The following is a 24,017-nucleotide window of genomic DNA, read 5'->3' on the forward strand; positions in this document are numbered from 1 at the left end:
TTTTTTTTAAGATTTTCTCTATTTATTTGAGAGAGAGAAACAGTGACAGAGATAGAGAGAACACAAGCGGGGAGGAGAGGGAGAAGCAGGCTCCTGCCGATGCAGGGCTCCATCCCAGGACCCTGGGACCATGACCCTAGCCGAGGGCAGACCCTTAATGACCGAGCCACCCAGGCGCCCCTGAATAAGCAGTTGTAAATTAACTTTGGTGGAGAGCCCATTACCTATTCAAGTGGATGCTAAGGGACCATCTTTTTTTTTTTTTTTGAGAGGATTTTTCTTTTCATTTTGTGGGAGGTAAGACTGATGAATCGTAAAATGTCTTTCTACTCCTGAAATCTGTAATATTCCCACTCAAACAGGCACTTCACAATTTCCCTGTTCTTGGCCACGGAATACGCCACTTGCTTTTGTCTGTCTCCTCTTCCCTCTTTCTTCCTCTCTTCCTACCTTGTCTGAATCAGACTGCCATCCTACGACTAAACCCTGATCTGCAACATCTCTCGGCTTTACCCCTTCCGTTCACGGGTTCCTGCTTCTTAGGTACCCTCCTGATTTCCTTCCAGCTCTTCTTTCTTCGCTCCCACAAATGCGCACACTCCTTTCCCTCCCTCTCCTTCCTCCTTCGTGTACTACTCCTTCCTCTCCTCCTCTGCCCGCGCTCCTTCACTTTCCGTGCTCTCATCCCCCGACGGTCTGCCCCTCCTTCCCGCTCTCTGGCTGTCTTACCCTAGTTTGGAAATGCGGCAGAAATCTGGGCCTGCCACCATTGGATGCGAGGGGCCGTCACTCTGCGGCAGGAGGCGCTCCTATTGGTCGGGCTGGAGGCGGGTACGGAGCTGACTATAAAAAGTGGGCCCGGAGGCGGCGCGCGGAGCGGCTCCGCCTGGACCGGGTCGGAAGGGGACACCTGGCGGGAACCTGGTCCCCGAGAGCCGGGGTGCGGGTTCCGGAGCAGCGGCTCCCCGCACTAGACTCGGCTCTGCTCGTCAGCCGGGGCGCGCCCCTCGGAGCCCGGCCACTCGCGGCCGTCGCCCGCGCAGCCCCGAGGGCCCCTCGCCGCCCCTGCACGTGCCGCGCCCCGCGCGCCCGGTCCGGCCGCCGCGATGAGCGAGGTGAGCGGCGCTGTCGGGCCCCCCCACCCCCGCCCCCCGCTCCGGGCGAGCCTGCGGCGGGGAAGCCGGGTCCTGGGGAGCCAGGGAGGGCGCGGCAGCCGGGAGCCGCGGAGACCTCCGGGGGCGCCCCACTGCCCCTCCGGGGAAGCTCCCTCCTCGGGCGCTAGGAAGCGACTGGAAGACGGAGGCTTCAAGCCCCGCACTGTGCAGGGAGCTTTTTTTTTTTTTTTTTTTGGTGGGGGGTGGGGACTGGAATCGGGTGTCAAGTGGGACTGCGGGCTCAGGCGATAAGTCATCTCCTCGGGATACCACCCTCTGCATTTGTCTTGCCGCTCGGAGGTCACTCGGGTTTCCCTTCAGTCCCCGGACTTGGGAGAGAAACGCTCGCCTGTACGGTCCTTCTCCGAGGGCTGTGTTGCTCTTGCACTGCTTAGGTAGCCTTCAGCAAGAACTCCAGCCTAGCCCCCTAGGGTGGCCACATTTCCCCTTTTAGGAAGGGGGCATCCCACCCTCCACTCATTCAGACCGGAACCAACCATTGGAGGGACCATGTCTGATATTCCGGAGCCCCTGTAGCGGGGGCATGTCCACTCCTGGAGAGCTGTCACCTTCAAGAGAGACCTCCCTCTGCAGTGCTTGTTACATCCTAGGTCTTCTTGTCGGGATCCACCGTGTTCATCTGAGCCAGAGCCAGTCCATTAACTGGGATTTTTCTCTTCCCAGAACACCATCCATAGGTAGGGGTCAAAGCAGAGACTTGGAAAGACCTCTTCCATTGTTTGAATGCATTCCGTAGGATCCAGAATCAAGGATCTTCCTTCCCAAGTGAAGTCGGTATGGACAGTAGCATCACAAGCCTGCTCCACGCAACCCCGTTCCCAATGCCCAGGATCTGGTGATAAATCCAACGTCTCGGCTATATGCCAGGTCCCAGCCCTACTGCTTACTAGCTATGTGGCCTTAGGCAGGTTCCTAAACCTTTCTCTGCTTCAGTGTTTAATCTACAAAATTGGGGTAATACGAATTGTTCTGATTCAATGAGATAATATATGAAAAGTACTTAGGACATGGCACAGAGGAGGCACTCAATCTACTTTAGCTATTATCATTCTGTCCCTGTTCCTTCTTTTCTGTTTTGGAATATTACAGAAAATGAGCACAAGACTTCTCAAGAATACCAGGCTAGTGGGGGGACAGGACCCTGGAGCTGGGTCTCAGTTTAGATCTTTATCTTTAGTAGGAGCTCTGCTGACCTCCCACCAAAAATTGTCATCCAGGGAGCCAGTTAGTGCTGACTGCTATGTTGTCTTGGTTGCCATGTCCACTAAGTTTATCCTGGAAAATTCGGCTAGTCTGGGGGCTGCAGATGAACTAAAGTGGTTTCTAGTCCCTCAGCTGGTTGTGACTGCGACCATGGCAGCCTTTCAGAAAGAGAAGGAAAAATATGTATATATTGTTCAATCTTCTTTCCTCTTGCTTCTAACATGAGCAGCCGTGACATGAGAAGAGAGGTGTTCTTTGCCCTCTTTTTCACTGAAGGGCGGAGTTCAAGGCCCCCTCTAGAGTTTCTAAATCTGCAAGTTGCAATTCAAGCCATCCCCTGGGAGTCTGTGATCCGAAGGCTGTGCCAACATGAAGATGTGTGGTTGGTCTGAGCTTTTGGGGACAAGTGCACAGACTCTGTAGGACATGCCACAGGGGCTGGCATTTACGGTGGTATTTGGTGGAGTTCAAAGCTGTTTCAGCAACAGGGAAAACAGTTGCGTGTTTGAGGGGAAAGTCAAGTCTTGACTTAGTTGCTGAACTTGGCTAGCCTCACTCAGGAGCTCAGCAGAATGATGACAATAGGATCCTTGGATGGGGACTAGCTGTCAGTGTGTGTGCAGGGCTGCCCAGCCTCCCAGGCTGTCAAGAGCGAGTTGGTTCTAACTAGCAATTTAGCTGTCAAAGCTGCCTTCTAATATGGAGCTGAGCCTGGCTTCAGGAATGAGTATTTATAAAATCCAGAAGCAGCCACCTGGGTATACACAGAGACTAGCTCCTTCTGAGCCAGATCCCCAGAGGGGCTCTGCTTCCCTAGAGGCTAAGACCAGGCCTGTTTTCTTCCTCTTGAAAGAGCTCTGATAAAAAGCGGAAGGATTGCTCAGGGCTCTGGAGCTCTAGGGAGACTCCTGACCGCTTCATTTCTCTCGGCGCATCCCCACGGGGCTCCTTGCTCAGGCAGAAGTGCCCAGCCCAGGAAAGTCCTGTGCACCCTGAATCTTATATAAGCTTCACCTCCCCCACCTGCTTATTTGCTTGCTTCAGAGAAACTGCATGAAATGAGAGGAGTTGGGATCTCATGAAGAGATTCCCATTCCAACTGAAGAATAAAAACTGGAGAGCAGTCTTCAGACCTGGCGCGACCGGAGAGTAAGGGTGCTGGTGGGGCCGCTGGGGAGGGTCTCCAGCTCTACGTTGCCTTCGTGGCTGTTTGCTGTCCCTCAGTACTGCAGCAGAGCGTCTCTTGTCCATGTGTGTGTGTATTCGTGCACAGAGGAGCTGCAGGGACTCATCCCCATCTTGTCATATTCACAGCTGCAGGCCCGAGTTGATTGCTGTGAATCACAGTCTGTCTCTGAGAGTTTTCGTAACTTTTCGCTAGTTTCAGTGAGGGATGGGAATGGGAGATGCATTCATCCCCTGGGGGCTCTTGCCTGTAATCCTTTGTCATATGGTGGAGCTGGCTGCTTCAAAGTACACTTGTTAAGTTCCCCTGTGATCCTTCCTGTTGCATTTCTCAACTGGGAGGAGCCCAGCTGGGGCAATCCCTTGGTCTGGCAGTCATTCTGTTGCAATGAGGGTCATGGATGACTGGGAACTGTCCTCATGGTGTCCGTCTTGTGTTTGGGCCGGCAGGGGCTGGAGCAAGGAATGGATCAATGAGAAATCTCACTGGGAGAGAGCTTAGAACTGATACCCCCTCCTTTATTATTCTGCTTGCTGTCCTCTTTGGTAATAGGAATGGGATATCACGTTTGGGGGATCCCATTCTCTTTCCTGTGCGTATCTGTCAGAATCCCCACGACAGAAGTGTGGTCAGGTTGCTATCACTCCGTTGTCTTCACTGAGCCAGTTTTTAGGGAAACTGGTAGGGACTTGGAGGAAATCCAAGTGTCTCTCTCTTTGGTATTTTATTATGATTATGGTTCTGTTGGACAAATAAAATAAAAGGGCTAGCTACTTAATGTTGGGATGCCTGCCACCTCTGGAAATAATCTGTCTTCCACAGTAAGGGAAACCGGAACTTGGTTCTAGAACTTGCTCATCCCTTTCTTAGTCCCCGATCCAGGTTGTTGTCTCTGGCTGCTCGAGCAGGAGCCTGTCACTGGGAAAAGTGGATGACAGTTGTCTTCTAACTCTTTCTCCTAAGCTGCAGCTGGGATCTGTTACCTCTCAGAAGGGCAAGTCTCTATAGGGGCAGGCCCCCATCAATAATGTGGCTGGAGTCCAGATACACAAACCTGATGCCTTTTTCATGTCTGTCTGCGGAGGGTCTTAACCGATGAACTGGATGGAGATAAGGTTGAAGGGGGAGAGGGAGGAAGAAGGATCAGGTCAGTAATTGTCTTTTCAAGGTAGTGTTCTATGAATGCCTTTCCCCGTTTTCTGTTTTCCTATAGTTCCAAATTGTCTTTCATGAGTCTGTTTTATCATGGAAAAAAAATGAACTTGGTTTGCAAAAATTCTTTCAGATAGAAATATAGGTATATCTTTCATCAAGAGACTCTCAAATAATATATCCAGATATTTTAGTGACATAATTTTAGATTTATTAAGAAGCCCTAAAGCTCATCTGACCCCATCTTCTGATCTTATACATGAGGAAACTGAGGCCCAAACCTCATGTAAGTTTACACAATGCTAGAACCAAGACGAGGGCACAGACTTCTCACGGCAAAAAATTCCTTTTTTTTTTAAAGATTTTATTTATTTATTTGAGAGAGAGAGAATGAGAGATAGAGAGCACGAGACGGAAGAGGGTCAGAGGGAGAAGCAGACTCCCCGCTGAGCAGGGAGGGAGCCCGATGCGGGACTCGATCCCGGGACTCCAGGATCATGACCTGAGCCGAAGGCAGTCGTTTAGCCAACTGAGCCACCCAGGTGCCCCATGGCAAAAGAATTCTTAAGAGTCCTTTAATGTGTTACTCCGGTGAGTACAAATTGCTTTAATTTATATGCAACTGTTAAGGAATAGATTGCTAAGTACTTTTTACAGGAAATCTGAGCAGTGTGATTTAATAAATGCTGAACCAGAGGGGGGAGAGAGAGAGGAGAGACCAGCATGAGATAAGAGTTATCAGCAGTGGACATTTGGGTAGAATACTGGGCAGAACGAGTACTATCCTTCCTGATGCAGGATGATGTCTGGTCATCCTGGAAGTGGGTGCTGAAGTGACGTGGGAAGCCTGGAGGCCCCCTTTTGTGGTTCTTAGTTCCTGGTGTCCATCATTGATCCCCATAACTGCAGAGCATCAAGGACCAGAAGGAGCGGTTTTCTTTCTGAAAAGGAAGAAATGAGAGCAATGCTCTTAACTCTATAAAGTACTTGACTTGGAGGACCCAGTGCTGGAAGTAGAGTTGGTGTCCCTGCTAACCAAACAGGCGCTGAACATTGAGCCCTTCGTTGGGCTCCTTGACTTCCAAGAAGAGTACAAAGGCTTTGGAAGGAAAACTCTGAGAAGGGGGGGAACAGGAGAATGTATTCGATCTGCTAAGTAAGTGATGAGAGCCTACTGGGATCCCAGGGTCCTAAGTGCATGGTGTTCTACATCCATACCCCGGACCGGCCGCCCAAAACGCCTTGACTTGCCCCAGAATTATTTTGCCTGCAAGAGTAAGCCAAGTGAGAAGCAGATCCGAAACCACTTTCTCTAAGAGATCTGCATCCCTGCAGGTGCCTATAAACCAGTGCCTCAAAACCTGGCCCTTGTCCCGTTCTCCTCCCCGAGGTCTAATGATTGCCTCATTCCAGGCTGACTCCTGAAGGCCTGCCCACCTGGGTTTCCCAGCTCCCCCCCACGCCCCAGGGAAAAGAGGCGCTATTTACCACTCTGTTGTCCTTGGTGCTGCCTCCCTCCCACACAAAGCCCTCCAGCTGAGTGTTTGCTTTGTCGGCTGCGGGGGGATTAATACGTTTATTTTGGGACATTAACGCCATGGGTGGGCTGCACATTGAAGATTATAGTAATAAATGATGCTTTGGCACTACTCGCTCTCCCCCACCCCCTGCCCTCAGTACGGGGTAGAAGGCACAGCTCCAAGCTGTGTGCAGAGCACCACAAATAACCACTCATTAAACCGTGGCAGCCCATGCTGGGGGGGAGGGCCGGGGCTGTTGACTCACTGCATACCGTGAGCTGGCATGGCCAAGGAACTCTGCCTTGGACTCCGGTGGGGGGTTACTGCTATTCCAGGCAACAGGGCTGGGGTGGCTGAGACGACAGGGGGCTTGGGAGCTTGGGCTCTGCTTGGGTTCTATTCCTGTCTTGGGAGGCATCTGAGTTATAAGGTATTTAGGTTGTAGTCCTTATTTGAGGAGAAGAATGTGTGTATAGAGAGCCTGAAGGAAGAATTCCTGGTTCTCCTTCTGTTAGTATGTGGAGGGTGACCTTGAACAAGTCTTTCCGAGGCTGTTTGAGGACTGCGGCTGCTTGCCGCGCTGGAGGAATTGGAAGGGCTCCAGCCGCGCTCCAAACAGCCGCCTGGGGTCTCTCCCAGGCAGCCAGGCGGCTCCCGGGGCCCCTCGGAAGCCCTGCAGCAGCGACCTTCCTCTAGCATCGGGGGAGGATACGTCAGCAGGGGGACAAGGGTCCCTGGGGACCCTCTTTGTCACCACTTGGAAGCAGGTGCACTCACTCCGGTCCGCCTTCACTTTCTGCACCTCTAAAGCAAGCCGGGAGCTGACAGAGCCTAGGATTTCTGACAATACACCAGTGAGGAAGGGGTCTTTTGGGGCTCCTATTTAGGACTTTTAGGATTCAGGCCCTTTGGAGGTTTCCTGCTCTGGACCGCAGGACAGGCTTCTGAGTACCTGTGCCCATTCACGTGAGCCAAGTGACTCCGGCGGAACTATGTATATGATGTGTTTTCATTTGCAAAGCACCCAAGCCGGATCATGCAAATCCGAGTGTGCGGAGGTGCTCCTTTGTTCCTTCTGTTGCTGCCGCTAACAGCATGTGATGCTGCTTTTCAGAGCCCCGGGGCAAGAGGGGTACAGGGAATCTGCGCAGTTTCCCTTCCCCAGGTTAGGTCTCACTTGCTGCTTGGAGCAGAGGGGGTGACACCCTCTTGCCTCTTCTGGTGACACGGGTTGCTGTGGCAACAGCATCACTGAGGAAAAAGACAAAGAAAGGAAGAAACACAGCCCGGGCAGGAGGCAGGGGGAGCCAGGCCCAGCGGGAGAAGTTCTCTTCCCCAGTTACCACTGCCTGTCTGCTCTCAGGCTCTTTGCCAAGACAACACCAAGCAACCATCCCTCTGAGATAGCGGGTAGATTTGCACAACCATCTTTATGATTAAAACAAAAACATGTGTGTCGTGTCTTAGGGTTCTTTGAAATGAAATATGAACCTTTACGGGGGTTCAGGACACCCCCTCCTGTGCACCTGGGAGGGGCTCCAGGAGGCTCCAGGCTCCAGACGTGCGCAGTGGCCGGACAGAAGGCGGTTTCTGCCCAGCAGACCATTGCTGGGCCCTTTACCAGAGGCTTAGAGCCCTCGTCAGCATTTCTGGGGACAAACGTAGGGAAGATGGAGACTTTGATTTCCAGCGTCGGTTTACAGTAAAAAGAGATCGGTTATGAAGCTCCCACGGTGGCAGAATAAGCCTCAAAGGCCCTTAGAGCAATCCTGGGCATCGTCTTCCTCCTTCAGTTTTACTTAGTGAAGACTGACTCGGTGGCCACTTTAGGCTTTGATCCCAGGACCTTAACCACACATTACCCCAGGGACTGGACCTGGTCTTTTTTTTTTTTTTTAAGATTAATTTATTTATTTTGGAGGGGAGGGAGATGGAGAGAGAGTCTCAAGCAGACTCTGTGCTGAGCACGGAGCCTGACACAGGGTCACTTTCACGGCTCTGAGATCACGACCTGAGCTGAAACCAAGAGTCGAAGCCTAGACCAACTGCACCACCCAGGTGCCCCATCCCCCTTGACCTATTCTTATATATAACCCAGAGTGACATTACTTCAAAAGAATAACTATTTCATATATGCTGGGCATTTTACATATATTATCTCCAGTTCTTTTCACCCTTCGAAATAGTATATTAACCTTTTCTGCAGATGAGAGATTTGAGCACAGCAAGGCCAAGTGGTTTACCCAATGTCACACAGCTGGGAATGGCAGAGCCAGGATTTGAAGAGAATCGTGCAGATCCAGGATATGAAACCAGATCTGTATAGCTCAACCTCATATGCCACAGTGCTCCTCCCAGGGATTTGAGGCTTGCGACATTTTCATTCACATAAATATGGAGTACCTACTCTATGCAAGCCATAGGTTGTTGTTACCATGACATACAAATAAATGGTAACCGTGGACTTTGCTTTGAAGGGCATGGCAATGTGGTGGGTGAGGAGGGTGCCGAAAGAAAGGCAAATACACAGTAGCTCTTATACAGGTAATAGGAAATACACTTCTAGAGAAGTTCTCTTTCACCCTCAGCTCCTTTTCAGGCCCATAGGCTGAGCTGAGGAAAAGCAGTGACCTGGCTTCTGGTGTCGTCACCATCTCTGAACCGGTGATGCTGCGGCCCTCAGCAATCGGGAAACAACTTTGATTTCAGAAACCTAGATGCGGTGGCAAAAAGAGCCGAGTGGGGATGCCTTTCATTCATTCCACAAATATGGAGTGCCTATCATGTGTAAGGCCTTGTGCTAGACCCTGGGGGTAAAGCAGTGAAGAAGACACATAGAGCCCCTACCCGCAGAGGAACTTGCACAGAAATGGAAGAGAACACATTCAGTATCTATCCACGGAATTAATCTAGTTAAGCGAGTAATAAGTGCTACCAAGAAGAAATCTAGGTGCTATTAAAACATAATGAAGGCCCTAGATGGGACGCCTGGGTGGCTCAGTCAGTTAAGCGTCTGCCTTCGGCTCAGGTCATGATCCCAGGGTCCCGGGATCGAGGCCCGCATGGGGCTCCCTGCTGAGGGGGGGAGCCTGCTGCTTCCCCTGCTTGTACACTCTCTCTCTCTCTGACAAATAAATAAAATCTTAAAAAAGAAATGAAGGCCCTTGCTGAATCTGGGGAGCTGAGAAGAGCTTCCTGGGAGGAGCCCTTGAGGGGAGCTCTGAAAAATAAGCAGGAATTAACCAAATAAATAACTAAAAAAAAACGAGAGAACCATGTCCCAAGGTCCTGAGATGGGAAGGGACAAAGTATGTTCCAGAGACAAGGTTACTGAAGTAATCAGAGGCTGCAAACGTAGGGCCCTTGTGACCACATTAAGGATTTTCTTTATCCTAAGGGCATCGGTAACCACTTGGGCTACTGCCGTGGTCCACGTAGGAAACAGCTGTGTGAGGGCCGTCGCAGTGGGGAGAAGTGAATGGAGTCAGAGATAGTTAGGAGATAAAGTTAACAGGAGTTAACACCGAACCGGATATGCAATGTGACGGGAAGAAGGTGTCAAGGATGCTTTCCAGGTTTCTGGCTTGTACAAGTAGATGAGATAGAGAATCTTTGCAGAAGATTCGGTTGGGTCAGTAGAATTATGAATCCAGTTTGGGACACATAGAGTTTGAGGGTTTTTTTTTTTAAGATTTTTTTTAAAGATTTTATTTATTTGAGGGAGAGAGAAAGAGCATGTGGGGGGGGGGCGCAGCGAGAGAGGGACAAGCAGACTCGATGTGGGGCCCAATCCCACAACCCTGAGATCAAGACCTGAGCCGAAATCAAGAGTCGGTTGCTTAACCGACAGAGCCACCCAGGTGCCCCTAAAGTTTGAGGTTTCTGTAAAACCTCCGGTGCAGGTGTTTTAAAACACGAAGGAGAGGTCTGGGATAGAGATGTGCATGTGAGCCCTCAGTGGCGTGGTGTGCTGCTCGGTATAGTAGCCGCTAGCCACATGTAGCTATTCTCCTTACTAGTTATTTAATGGACAATGATTGACTTATTGATTAAAATTAAATAAAATTATCAATTTTATTCCCCGGTTGCACTAGCCACATTACAGCGTATTCAACAGCCACACGCACCTCGTGGATGCCATACATCAGACAGCTCAGGTAGAAAACATTTCGATCATTGCAGAAAGTTCTATTGCAAACTTTTTCTGTCATGGGCCAGATAATAAACATTTTTCGCTTCGTGGACCATATGGCCCCTGTTGCAACTATTCAGCTCTGCTGATGTGGTGCCAAAGATAAGACGTAAACAGTGGGTATGGCTGCAAAACTCTATCTCGCCTGCAAAAACAGGCTAGAGGCCAGATTTGGCGGGGGGGGGCTGTGGTTTGTCAACCCCCATGCTACTGGATGGAGCCGGCATAAATGATAACAAGTCACAGGGACAGATAGGATCATCTAGGAAGAGAGAACGGAAGGGAGCCTAGCTCTAAACCTGTAGAGTCGCCACTGCTTAAACATTGGGAAGAAGTGCCCAGAAAGATAGGGGAAAATCAGGGAAAACCATGATGCCTCAGGAACCAGGGAAAGAAGATGGGAGAAGGAAGGTGACGTGACTGAGCATCAAATGCCTCAAGAGGTCAAGCCAAATGGAGCTTGCCCCTGTGCATTTGACTTGGTATCAGAGAGAGCATTGGGTTCGTTTCTGGGAGTAGGGGCCAGGAGAAGTGAGGCGGAGGTGGGGTGGAGAGTGTGGGAGCTGAGGAAGTGGGAGAGAGTACGTGTTCGGGGGGCTCAGCAATGAAGAGGGGGGAGCCGGGAGAGGCCTGCCCCCCCCCACACCCTTCTCCCCTGCCTTTCTGAGTGCTCCTTCTCAGTCTTGGCCAGCCTATTGACCTCTCCTTAGCTGTTTTCCACACTTAAAACATTAAGGTATAATTTCTATGCAGTAAAATGTGCCCTTATCAGTGTATAGTTCTGTGAATCTTTTTTTTTTTTTAGATTTATGTATTTAAAAAAGATTTATATTATTTTTGAGAGAGGGAGAGACAGAGACAGGGTGTGCAGGGTGGAGGTACAGACAGAGGGGGAGAGCGAGAATCCCAAGCAGACTCCCCACTGAGAACAGAGCCGACGTGGTTCTCGGTCTCATGACCCTAAGATCATGACCAGAGCCTAAATCAAGAGTCGGACGCTTAACCGACTCAGCCACCCAGATGCCCCAGGTCTGCAAAGTTGACAAACATGTAGTCGTGAAACCACCACCACAATCAAGATACAGAGCAGTTTCATCATCACCAAATTCCCCACTTCCCCTTTGTAGTCACCCCTCCTGTGACCTCAGCTTTTATCAGGCACCGAACTGATCTTTCTGCTTTCACTATAGTTTTGCCTTTACAAGAATGTTGTATAATTGGGTCTTGCTTCTTTCACTTAGCCTCATGCTCCTTTTTTTTTTTTTTTTTTTTTAAGTAAACTCTTCGCCCAATGTGGGGCTTGAACTCACGACCCAGAGATCAGGAGTCACATGCTCTGCCGACTGAGCCAGCCCGGCGCCCCTAGCATAACGCATTTGCGGTTCATCCACATGGTTGTATGTATCAGTAGTTTATTCTTTTATTTTATTTATTTATTTTTAAAGATTTTATTTATTTATTTGACAGAGAGAGACATAGCGAGAGAGGGAACACAAGCAGGGGGGAGCGGCAGAGGGAGAAGCAGGCTTCCTGCGGAGCAGGGAGCCCGACACGGGGCTCGATCCCAGGCCCCGGGGACCATGACCCAAGCCGAAGGCAGACGCCCAACCGACTGAGCCACCCGGGCGCCCCTTATTCCTTTCTTTTAATTGCTGAGTAGTATCATACAGTATGGATGGAACACACTTTGTTTATCTGTTCCTCGGTTGAGGGACGTTTGGTTTGTTTCCAGTTTTTGGTGATTATAAGTAAAGCTGTTAGAAACATTCACTTACAGGTTTCTGTGTAGAGGTTTTAATTTCACTTGAGTAAATTCACTTGAGTAAAAAAAAAAACCCTACTCACCTAAGAGTAGGGTTGCTGGCGTTAGCAGTAAAGGTGTGCTTAACCTGCCAAGGCAGCCGCACCATGTTGCATTCCCAGCAACAATGTATGAGAGCTCCAGACACTCCATATCTTTGCCAGCACATGGCATTATCATTTTAAAAGAACCATCCTAATAGGTATGTAATGGTATCTCAGTGCGGTTTTAACTTGAATTTCCCAAATGACCAATGATGTTATCTTTTCTTGTGCTCGTTTGTCATCCATGTATCTTCTTTGGTGACACGTCCAAATATCCTGCCCACTTTTGCAAATTGCATTCATGTTACCAGGATTTGAAAACTCTTTATATACCCAGGATACAAGTCCTTTGTCAGATATATGATTTGCAAATATTTTCTTCCAGTCTGTAGCTTGTCTCTTCATCCTCTTGGGAATGTCTTTCAAAGAGCAGTTCTTGTTAAAAATAGAGCCACCCTATGATCCAGCAATTGCACTACTAGGTATTTGCCCAGAGGATACAAAAATACAGATTCAGAGGGGTACGTGCACCCCGATGTTTATAGCAGCAATGTCCACAATAGCCAAACTGTGGAAAGAGCCAAGATGTCCATCGACTGATGGATGGATAAAGATGTGGTACATATATATATGCTTTGCTACTTCTTAGCCGTATGACTCTCTCTCTCTCTCTCTCTCTATATATATAATGGAATATTGCCCATCAAAAAGAATGAAATCCTGCCATTTGCAATGATGTGGCTAGAACTAGAGGGTATTATGCTAAGTGAAATAAGTCAGTCAGAGAAAGAAAAATACCATATGATTTCACTCATATGTGGAATTTAAGAAACAAAACAGATGAACATGTGGGAAGGGGGGAAAAGAGAGAGAAGGAAGCAAACATAAGAGACTCTTAATGATACAGAACAAACTGAGGATTGATGGAGGGAAGTGGGTGGGGAATGAGCTAGATGGGCGATGGATATTAAGGAGGGCACTTATGATGAGCCCTGGGTATGTATGTAAGTGATGAATCACTAAATTCTATTCCTGAGACCAATATTACACTATATGTTAACCAACCAGAATTTAAATAAAAATTTGAAAAAAACAACAAAACAAAACAAAGAGCAGTTCTTAGTTTTGACAAGGTCTAATTTATAATTTTTTTCTTTTATGAATTCTACCTTTGGTATGTCTAAGAAATCTTTGCCTACCCCAAGGTTGCAAAGATTTTTTTTTCCTATATTTTCTTCTAGAAGTTTTATAGTTTTAGGTTTTGTATGCATTTGGAGTTAATTTTTGTATGAAGTGCGAGGTTTAGATTCAGTTTTTTTGGTTGTTGGGTTTTTTTTTTTTTGCATATGGCTATTCATATTTTTTGAAAAGATCCCCCTGACCTTTAAATATTGGGGTTCCTCAATGCATGGTCCTAGGCCTGCTTCTTTTCCCTCTAATGGTAGTTGAAGAAGGAATTCAGGTTGAGGAAGCCTTCTTTTCCTTTCTTAAAAAGAGGGAGAGGGGCGCCTGGGTGGCTCAGTCGTTGAGCGGCTGCCTTCGGCTCGGGTCATGATCCCGGGGTCCTGGGATCGAGCCCCGCGTCGGGCTCCCTGCTCCGCGGGAAGCCTGCTTCTCCCTCTGCCGCTCCCCCTGCTTGTGTTCCTGCTCTCGCTGTCTCTCTCTGTCAAATAAATAAATAAAATCTTTAAAAAAATAAAATAAAAAATAAAAATAAAAAGAGGGAGAGGTTTTATATATGAGAGTGAGGGGAATTGATTGTAAGGACTCCTGAGAGGGAGGAAGAAGAATGGGATCTTAAGCTCAGAGGCAAGGACAGGAATTCGTCCGAACGCTGGTGAATGCCCTGGGAGGAGGTGTCATCCAGGGAAAGGGAGGCCGGGGCCATGTCAGATCCCTCTCTGCGCTCTCCAAGCCTTTCTTTAGGCCAACAGGCCTTGCCTGCCCTTTGCCTCCTTCCCCCGTGGGGAGGGAGAGTCCACAACTTTGAACTGCAGAGGCAACAGGGGTATATTCACGGGGACCCGGCAGCCACCGCCAGGATGACGGAATGGAACATTGTCAGGCCCAGAGGTGAGGAGAGAAGGAATACGGGAAGGTAGGCAAGGGGAAAAAGTAGGGCCCTCTGGGGAAAGGTGAGAGCAAATGGGCCTCAGCGTTGCTAATTAGTGTCTGGTGCGTGTTGAGAAGTGAGAAACATTGAGTCCTGTGTGCGAGGTGAGACTGAACTGAACCAAGCTCCAAGCTCACTAGAAACGTGGAATAGCAGACCTGAATGTGGGTGAGGGAGTCATTTGGAATGAAAACCAGTGGGGTGGTCCTACCCACGGAATTCTCAGAATCTGAAGGGCTAGCATCTGGCCCTGGGAGTGACGAACATACCCTCAGGTGATAGCTGTCACCCAGAGGTCAGCCTAGTGTGTGCCGGGAGGCCCACCGAACACATGTCGAGATAAAAGGCAGAGTCAGGGTAGTCTGCTCAGCTAGCAGAGTAGGACTTTGAGTCAGTAGGCGTGGTCTGGGATCAGGCTCTGTAATAGCAGGCAAGATCTCCCCATAATGGGCGGACAGGACACTGTTCTCCATGTTCCCGGTAGAGCACACGTGAAGAAAGTGCTGGGGACTGTGGATTGAGAGACAGACCGGTCCTTGATGGTGGGAAGGGTAGGAAGTCACGATCCCTAGGACTTTCCTTCCCACCTTCCTTCCTCGGCTAGACTTGGAGAGACAGCATAGCATGGTGTTCAAACGCAGGGACTCTGGAGTCAGACTGTCCCCTTTTTTTTTTTTTAAAGATTTTATTTATTTATCTGGAGAGAGAGAGCATGAGAGGAGGGGCAGAGGGAGAGAGAGAAGCAGACTCCCCATGAGCAGGGAGCCCAATGCTCCATCCCAGGACCCTGCGATCATGACTCAAGCCAAAGGCAGACGCTTCACCGACTGAGCCACCCAGTGGCCCTATGGAGTCAGACAGTCTTGATTCAAATTCTGGCTTTGCTACTTCTTAGCTGTATGACCATAGGCAAGTTAATGAACCTCTCTTACCTCAGTTTCCATACCTGTAAAATGAGAATAGTTACAATAGCCGTCTTATGGGGCTGTTATAATGACTCAGCGTGCCAGTGTTTATCAAGTGCGTAGAGATGTGACTGGCACATAGAAGGTATTACACCTGTGATGATTAACAAGGCCGGGGGCGGCGGGGGGGCGGGGGTGGTCGCGTGCTGCAGTCCGGGATCTCTTCGCGTTCTCCTGCTGAGTCCTATGAGGAAAAGGAAGGACTTGCTAACCCACTTCACTGTTGTTATTACAGGTCAGAGGAGCTCAGTGTTGAAAGAAGAAGAGCCTCCGAGAGTTTGTAATCCATACCTGGCTAGGATGTGAGGCAGAGAGAGGCTGAGAGACCCTCCCTGGTCACAGCTCCTGTGGGTTAGCATCGATCCTGTGGAGGTGTGAGTTTGTGGGAGAGATGCCCTTACGGAGCGTGTGGTATCTGGTTCACCCAGAGCGGACCTCCGTGCCTCCTTGGTTTACCCACAGTCCAGCTAGTCTGATTGCTTACAGGTGATGTACCAGAGGACCTTGATTCATCGAAAATCGCTGAGTTTCTGGAAAGCAAACAGAGGGTTGGGGCAGAGACCAGGGACTAGTAAAGGGCTGAGAACTATAGAGAGTGTGGGAGCTAACAACCTGTGATCTAACTGTCCCCACCCCCAACCTCAGCAAATCACCAAAAACTAAATCTAGAAATCCCGTGTTCTGAGTGGCTATTTTGAGAACTGGCTGGAGAGGGTGGAGGGAGGGAGGGCAGGAGGTAGAAGACTCAGCATGGTGCTTTTCAGCAGAAGGTGCGAGGGAGGTTTCAAGGGGCCATTGGGAGCAATAGGGGTCTTCTCCTCCTTATAGCACCCTTTTCTGGTCTCCCCAGCGCCCTCTCATACATTTAAGCCAAATGGAGCTGGGAAGCCCTGGAGGACCAGACAGCAGCTGAGCCATGGCTCCATTCCAGGGTCGCTAATCTCAGGGGAGACTCAGGACGGGGGACAGCCTGCTGGGTGGAGGGAAGCGTGGCCCGGGTGGTTCTGTCCTGACCCGTATTTGGGCTTGGAGGATGCTCAAGATTAGCTGATCCGAGAAGCAAAGTAGAGGAAGAGACAGCCATCGGAGGGGAGATATTTAGAATTGGGTCCAGATTTTTCTCCAAAGGGGAGGGGCTGGGGTGAGAGAAAAGAGTCGGTGGATTAAGGGAACAGACTCAGAGTCAGACAGAGGGATAACAAAGCAAGGATCAGAGTCAGGGATTTGCTGGCAATCTAGAAAGTAGAATTTAAAGTCAGAGATCATGGGACTATAGAATTTGCCTCTTGACCCCTGACCCTCTTGTCTGGACTATCGGCTGTTAGCCTATTACCCATCCATGGGCTGCTTTTGCAATATGGGCGAACCTCTTGTGATGACGGGGTACCAGAGTGGAGCGTGTCAAGTAGGTGACTGCTGGGCCATTACATCAATCGTGTGCAAATAAATAAATAAATCATGACTATGACCGCAGGAAGATCATGGAGGAAGAAAGCAATGACCTGCCGGTCTCCCAAGAATCTCAGGAACAACCTTTCTTTTCATGCGTCCTTTCTTTTGGTCAAAGGGGGACTAGCAGGAATTCCATAGAGTTGCAGGAACACTTTTGTGAATGGTCTTCCAGATTTTTAAATAGATAGATAGATAGATAGATAGATAGATAAGCAGTCTATATCTTTTACAAAGTTGGACCATATCAATCTACAGCCTACTTTTAAAAAAATAATAACTTTTGTTTTACTTTAAATTAATATTTTCTCTTTCCCCCCCCAACTTTTTATTAGAAAAATGTATCGGAGTTGAAAGACTAATAGTTCAGTGCGCATCCATATGTTTTTCACCTAGATTCAGTCATTGTTAGCACGTTACCATATTTGGGCGAGCATGTGACAATATTCCATGTTGTGGGAATAGTAGAGCCCGGTGGTTGAATGTGGAGTCCGCTGCTCTGGGTCCCAAAGCCAGTTCTGCTGGTTTCTAGCAGTGTGGCTTGACCTTGGACAAGATCTTTAGCATCTCAAAGCCTGTTTCCTCAACTATAAAATAGGGATGACACCTCGGAAATTTCAGAGGATTCAATGGGGTAATGTTGAGCATGTAATACATTCTCAGTAAATATTGTTTGGGTACTTGTCTTACCTCTTCACTCAGCCTGGAAGTTAGGGACAATCTCTTAACTGGTTTCACTTTAAATCCGTGTCCATTACCCTCATGTGGCCCTAAGTACTGCCTGGTGATCCTACCTACCACAACTCACCGTTCACTCTCTTACTTTCTTACATGATTATCTCACTCTTTCTCTTTTCTCCTCAAACCTTTTTTTTTTTTTAATATTTTATTAATTGATTTGAGAGCGAGAGAGAGAACACAAGCAGGGCGAGCAGCAGACAGAGGGAGAGGGAGAAGCAGGCTCCGTGCCAAGCAGGGAGCCCGATGTAGGGCTCGATCCCAGGACCCTGGGATCATGGCCTGAGCCAAAGGCAGACGCTTCACCAACTGAGCCACCCAGGCGCCCCTAAAGTGATTCCTTAGAAACAGATCAAACCATGTTTCCCTCTGCCCCAAACTTTGTAATGCTTTTCCATCAACTCAGAAAAAAGTCCAAGCCTTTGCTCTGCTCCAGATATATTCATATTCTGGCCACCCACCCAACTTCATTTCTTCTGCTCTCTCCCTTATTCACTCAGCTCCAGCCATGCTGATTTCCTTACTCTTCCTTGAACATAACCAGGCACAAAACCTGCCTCAGGGACTTTCCACCTCACGTTTCATCTGCCTAGAAGGCTCTTCTACACACTGACAGGGCTTCCTTTTATATGTCATTGAAACCTCTGCTCAAATGTCACTCATCAGAGAGGCCTTCCTAGACGGCGCTGTTTTATTTTCCTTCTTGGAACGTGTCACTAGCTGGCATAGTTGTTTAATGAGTTCAGGAACTTTATTATGCTCACTGCTGTGTCCCCAGTGTCTAGAATAACACTTGGCATGTGTGAGGCACTGACATATTGGTTGAATAAATGAATCTTGTGTTTCTTCTATACTCTATAAGTGCATAGAACAAAACACAACTAAGTGGCTGATAAATATTTATCAAAATCGGGTCTAAATGGCATAATCTACATAACATAAACTGGATTCTATCAGCTTATTAAAGCAGAGCCCTGGTATCTGACAGTCATTCAACCAAGGTCTGCATCAGTAAAATGGGGGAGAATGCTGTATACTCCACTGAACTATTCTAAGGATTCGATGGCAAAACCTTCGTGAGAAGCCTGTATTTTGGCAAATAGCAAGTACTCAAATTGTGAAATGAGTAAACAAACTCCAAGGGTACCTAGAAGCCCACAGGCGTGACTCTGTCTCAAGATCAAGTGTACCTTGAGATAGGAACGTCCAGATGGAGCAACTCTATTGATACAATTCCAAGGGAGGGGAATTCCTATTATTTTGAATTTAACTCTCCATCTGGACAGAGAAGCTAGAAAAAAGCACACATATCAGTTGACTAATCCAATTTCAAATTCATGGCCATGGCCTTAGGAGGGGCCCCAGTGCTTCCCAGCAATGGGAATATTACCGTCCCCTAGTTCATTCACTTTCCTACTCTGCTTAGAGACTATTTCATACTTTCTTTCCCCCTTCTTTCCTCCAAGACCTCTTCCCTCCTCCTCTTGGATGATGACCTTGCTACCTATTTTACTTCAAAAACAGAAGCAATGAGAAGAGACCTTGCAAATGTCCCCACCTGCCTGCCTCTGGGCCTATAGGATCTGCCTTCCCTCCTGTGGGTGATCCGTGCTTAGCTCCTGTTCAGGGCCACCCGCTACTTAGGCACTAGATCTTACCCCCTTTCTCCTCCAGCAAGGATCCTCTTTCTTTTCTTTTTTTTAAGATTTTATTTATTTATTTGACAGAGGGAGATAGTGAGAGACAGTGAGAGCAGGAACACAAGCAGGGGGAGTGGGAGAGGGAGAAGCAGGCTTCCCGCCGAGCAGGGAGCCCGATGCGGGGCTCGATCCCAGGACCCTGGGACCATGACCTGAGCCGAAGGCAGACGCTTAACGACTGAGCCACCCAGGCACCCCAAGGATCTTCTTTCTGTCCCTACAGTTTGCCCTTCTCTACTGAATCATTTTCTTTCTTTCTTTCTTTTTTAGATTTTATTTATTTGAGAGAGAGAGAGAGAGAGAGAGAAGGAGCATGAGCAGGGGGAGGGGCAGAGGCAGAGGGAGAAGCCGACTCCCTGCTGAGCAGAGAGCCCGGACTCCAGGCTCGATCCCAGGACCCTGGGATCATGACCTGAGCTGAAGGCAGATGCTTAGCCCACTGAGCCACCCAGGCGCCCCTCTACTGATCATTTTCGTAAAACACAATCATTCTATAATTTCTGCCATCTTAAGTCAAATCTTCTCATGCCCTGTATCCCCCTCAAACCACATCCCCACCCCCATTTTTTGGGAACTCCTTCTCTCTTTGCTGCTTCAATCTCTCTCCTCCATTTCCCTCATGAACCTACTCTAACCAGACTTTTGCTCCCTTCCTCCACTGTGACTTCTCTTGTCAAAGCCACCAGTGATTTCCACACAACAAAACCCGGCGGTCAATCCCCAGTCTTCATCTTACTTGGCCTACCTGCAGAGTTGGACACAACTAATCACTCTCTCCTGCTTGCAATAGTTTCTTCACATGCTTTCTAAACTCCTATACTCTCTTGGCTTTGCTCCTGCCTGACTTCTCAGTTTTCCTTACTGAATTTTCCTCATGTCTACAACCGCTAATCACTGGAATGCCCCAGGATTTGACCCTTTTCTCTCTATCTGATGGTGATCTCACAGTCTAATGGCTTTGAATGTCATCCATGTGTTAATAAAGGCCTAATTTATATCTCTGGGCCAGATCCGGCTCCTTAACTCCTCTTGGGCATCCAGCAGCTTATAAAAGCATCTCCTCTTGAGTAATTAATAGGCCTCTCTTTTTTCCTAAAACCTGCTGCCCCTGCTGTCTTCTCCATTGTGGGAAATGACAATTCTGTTTTTTTCAGTTCCTCAGGCCAAACACTTTGGAGTCATCCTTGACGCCTTTCTCAAAATGCCACTTACCCCATCACCCAGTCCCTTTGGTCATAGCTTGAAAATATACCCAGGATCGAACCACGTCTCACCACCTCCACTGCCATGGTGCTGACCCCAGCAATCATTACCTCCTGCCCAGTTGTCTGCAGTAACCTCCTAGCAGGTTTTCCTGCTTCCTCCCTCGTGCCCCCTTTGTGCAAATTGATGGTCTCCGGTGCCTTCTCATCTCACTTGTAAAAGTCGAACTCCTTAAGAGGACTCCCAGGGCCCTACGTCATCTGCCCACCCTAGTTATCTCTGATCTGGTCTCCAGCCCCCTTCCTCCTGCTTCCTTCCTCTCTCCACTCCAGCTGCATTGGTCTCTTGCTATTCCTCAAATAAGTTCATCTCACTTCTGCCCACGGTCATTGGAAGCTTCTGCCCGGACTCGGGTAACCCTTCCTCCCTTATCTCTTTTAGCTTTTGGCTCAAATGCCACTTTCAGACAGAATTTTCCTGACCACTCTGTATAAAACTGTATTTCTCCATTCCCACAAGCACTCACCACCCGCTTCCCTGTCTTTTCTCTGTAACACTTACCACCACCTAACCTAATATTTTATTAGTCTCTCTGTGTACTAGAATGTAAACTCCATGAGGGCAGGGGTTTTGTCTGTTTTGTCCTCTGCAATGTCCCTAGCACCAACAAATGCTTGTTCAATGAATTTTGATGACTTTTCTCCCTTTCTCTGATCTTCAGACCCACTTCTTCAAAAGATTGAGGAGTGCACCTAGTGATAGGAGGACTTGAAAGTGTTGATGGTGAGTCTAAAGGGATGGCACCTTAATACTTCTATGAATATCTAATGCTCTGATTTCTCTTTTCCAGCTTAATACCAAAACATCCCCAGCAACCAACCAGGCACCTGGCCCAGAGGAAAAGGGTGAGTGGGGTTGGCCCAGGTTGTTTGTAGAGTGGGTGATTACAGGGATGTGAGGACAGGTAGGGCTATAAGTCTGGAAGCTCCTAGAGTGGGATGTAATTGGAATAGGAATGTGGACGAGTGAAACAAAGCACTAGGTTGGAAACACTATACCTGTAGGCTTTCTTCCACTTTTTCCTAAGAAGTAAACCTACCAGTATTTACTCCTCGATCGTGGAAGCTGGCTCTGGAGTGCTTGGAAACGGGCACTGTGATAGGAAGAGGCTCATGAGATAATCCAGCCACTGTCTCAATCAGAAATTGAGGGAAAGCTGGGGGGAAAGTCAGTATGCTCTGGGACTCTGAGTTGTAAGACTGAGGAATAAGTGATGATAGAAGACATTTGTCGTCTTGGTCTAAGAGTAGCAAAGCTCCTAAGTAACTAGAGCTAGTTCTCAGCCTCAGTACCCCAACTCAAGCTTCCAGGAGAGTGATCAGGCGTTCTTGGTCCTAGCAAAGAGTGGAGAACCTCCCAGAGCCCAGCAGGAAGTGGACCCTAGCCACTGTATTTGGGGCCTGGAGAAAGGTGCAGGGGCAACGCCGGTTTACTCATCAGTGAATCCCTCAACTCTCTGCAGGGAAAGCTGGTGGTGCCAAGAAGACTGAGGAGGAGGAGGAGATTGACATTGATCTGACAGCGCCGGAAACAGAGAAGGCTGCCCTTGCTATTCAGGGCAAGTTCCGGAGATTCCAGAAAAGGAAAAAGGATCCTAGCTCCTGAATAACCAGCCTTGTCCCTCACTCTCTCCCTTTTCTCCCCTTCGCTGCAGTTCTGACTCCTACGTGTCTTTGTCTCTTTGTCCCTCCAGCCTCTTGCTGAGGCAAGTTCCATCCTTATATATTATTTTCTCTGGTCCCCCCCAAGCCATTGCAACAGTGGAAGCACAAGGAACGTGGGGGAAGACGAAGAATTCAATTGGCAGCCACTTGCCTAAGGGTGGACCAGTTTGTCCTTGGGACAAGCCTCCTTGACCAGCACCTATGCCTGGCCTGTGAGGTTGAAGAGCAAGAGGCTTTGAGGTTGAGAGAGGGACCCCCGGCAGTCGGGGTGGGGGAAGCAGTCAGAGTAGGGTGCCCGAGGGAGGCCTAGGCACTGTTCCACCAGTTACAACAGTCACACTTCAGGTAACATGTTTCTGCTCTTCACATCCTTCTGCACCAACACATCCTCCTTCCCTCCTATGAGCTAGGCGACTGTGGGGACCGGAGCCTCCCTCTCCTCGAGGCCAACCCAGATCAAGCCCCTTCCACATTAGTGCATGCTGAGTAGATGAGTTCCAAGGCAGGGAGCCTGGGACGGGTGGAGGCCAGAGAAAGCTGCTTTCACCGTCCAGTCTAGGACCGTCAGGGGCAGAGGCAGAAGAGGTTTCAAAGGGCCGCGGGCAGGGAGATGGGCCTAGAGTAGATTTGGGGGGGAAAGAGAGGTAAGGGTGGGGAGCTTTCTGGAGACACAGCTACTGCCGGTAGACGTGTACTGCGTGTACTAGACAAAGGATTTCTGCTACCCTGCCTACCTCTACCCTCCCCAATCCAGCCATCCCTAGAGGCCGCGCCAACCAAGGGACCCCTGTAGTTTCCACCTGCCCCACTGTGGAGTCAGAGCAGAAGTTGAGTAGCCACTCTATGTGATTTGAGCATGTTTAATCATGATTAAACAAGAAAAAAACCCCAGGGGGGTCATCTAACCTCTACCTCTGTGTTTTTCTTGGGAGGAATGCGAATGTAAGCCCTAGCTGGCCTCAGGGAGGGTGGGAGACTGACCGCATGGACCACACCACGGCACAGGAACCGAACATGTAGACTGAAGCCCACCCCTGCCTCCCCCGCCCCCCGCCCTTGCCCTCACCTTGATTCACCGCCCACACGGTCTCTGAGGCTGTCACCGCCCCCCGTGCACACCCGTGAGGCTGCTTGCCGCCTCCCCGCTCGCCTTCCGGCTCAGAGCACGCTTGGGATCTATGCCTTGGAAAACAAACCCAACCTTCCTTGCTCCCTATACCCAAATGATCTGTCCGCCCTGTCCCTCCTGCTCTGTCTTCCTCCCACATTCCCTCTCCCTCCCGCTGTTTCTCTAACTTAGGGGAAGGAGAAGATGACTCTGGGTCCGGAGAAAGCACCACTGAGCACCACTGATGTGCTGAAGATTTTAAACCATGAATTAAATAAAATGATGGCATTCAAAGGTGCTTGCACTGCTGAGAAATGGTCTCTATACAGTGAAACCGGAAGCTGAACACTGGAAGATCAAGCAAGAAAAGCTCATTCTCTTCACTTCTTAACATTCACCTTCCTTTCCCGATTCAAGAATACAGGAGCTGAGGGGCGCCTGGGTGGCTCGGTCGGTTGAGCATCCGACTCTTGGTTTCAGCTCAGGTCGTGATCTCGGGGTTGTGGGATCGAGCCCTGCGTGGAGCTCTGTGCTCAGCGGGGATCCTGCTTGAGATTCTCCCTCTCCCCTCGCTCAAAAATAAATAAATAAATAAGTAAGTAAGTAAATAAGTAAATAAATAAATAAATAAAATCTTAAATTAACAAAAAAACCGCAGAAGCTGAAACCATGTAGCAGCTGGGAGTAGGAAGCAAGGGACAATATCCCTGGAAGACAACCTATATCCCAAAGTTGATCCTTGCC

At 49.0% G+C, this 24,017-nt stretch overlaps 1 protein-coding gene across 5 annotated transcripts; it reads left to right on the top strand.

The window, feature by feature from the left end:
- The first annotated feature begins 886 nt into the window (after nt 1-886).
- PCP4L1 (Purkinje cell protein 4 like 1) lies at nt 887-23,056 on the top strand. 5 transcript variants are annotated; one of them, XM_088016639.1, is made up of 4 exons: nt 887-1,115; nt 11,705-11,825; nt 21,292-21,346; nt 21,964-23,056. In XM_088016639.1, exons 2-4 carry the CDS (start codon nt 11,760-11,762, stop codon nt 22,104-22,106), a joined length of 264 nt encoding a protein of 87 aa, XP_087872765.1. In that variant the 5' UTR covers nt 887-1,115; nt 11,705-11,759; the 3' UTR covers nt 22,107-23,056. The 5 variants fall into 5 exon arrangements, with proteins under 5 accessions (XP_087872765.1, XP_027946782.1, XP_027946780.1 ...); XM_028090979.2 differs by lacking the exon at nt 887-1,115 and adding an exon at nt 1,705-1,949; XM_088016640.1 differs by lacking the exon at nt 887-1,115 and adding an exon at nt 3,273-3,527.
- Nucleotides 23,057-24,017: the final 961 nt, after the last annotated feature.

This window comes from Eumetopias jubatus, unplaced genomic scaffold, assembly GCF_037043125.1.
Source record: "Eumetopias jubatus isolate StellerSeaLion01/CBP00866 unplaced genomic scaffold, mEumJub1_p1.0 scaffold_12, whole genome shotgun sequence".
In the NCBI taxonomy this organism is placed as follows: Eukaryota; Metazoa; Chordata; class Mammalia; order Carnivora; family Otariidae; genus Eumetopias; species Eumetopias jubatus.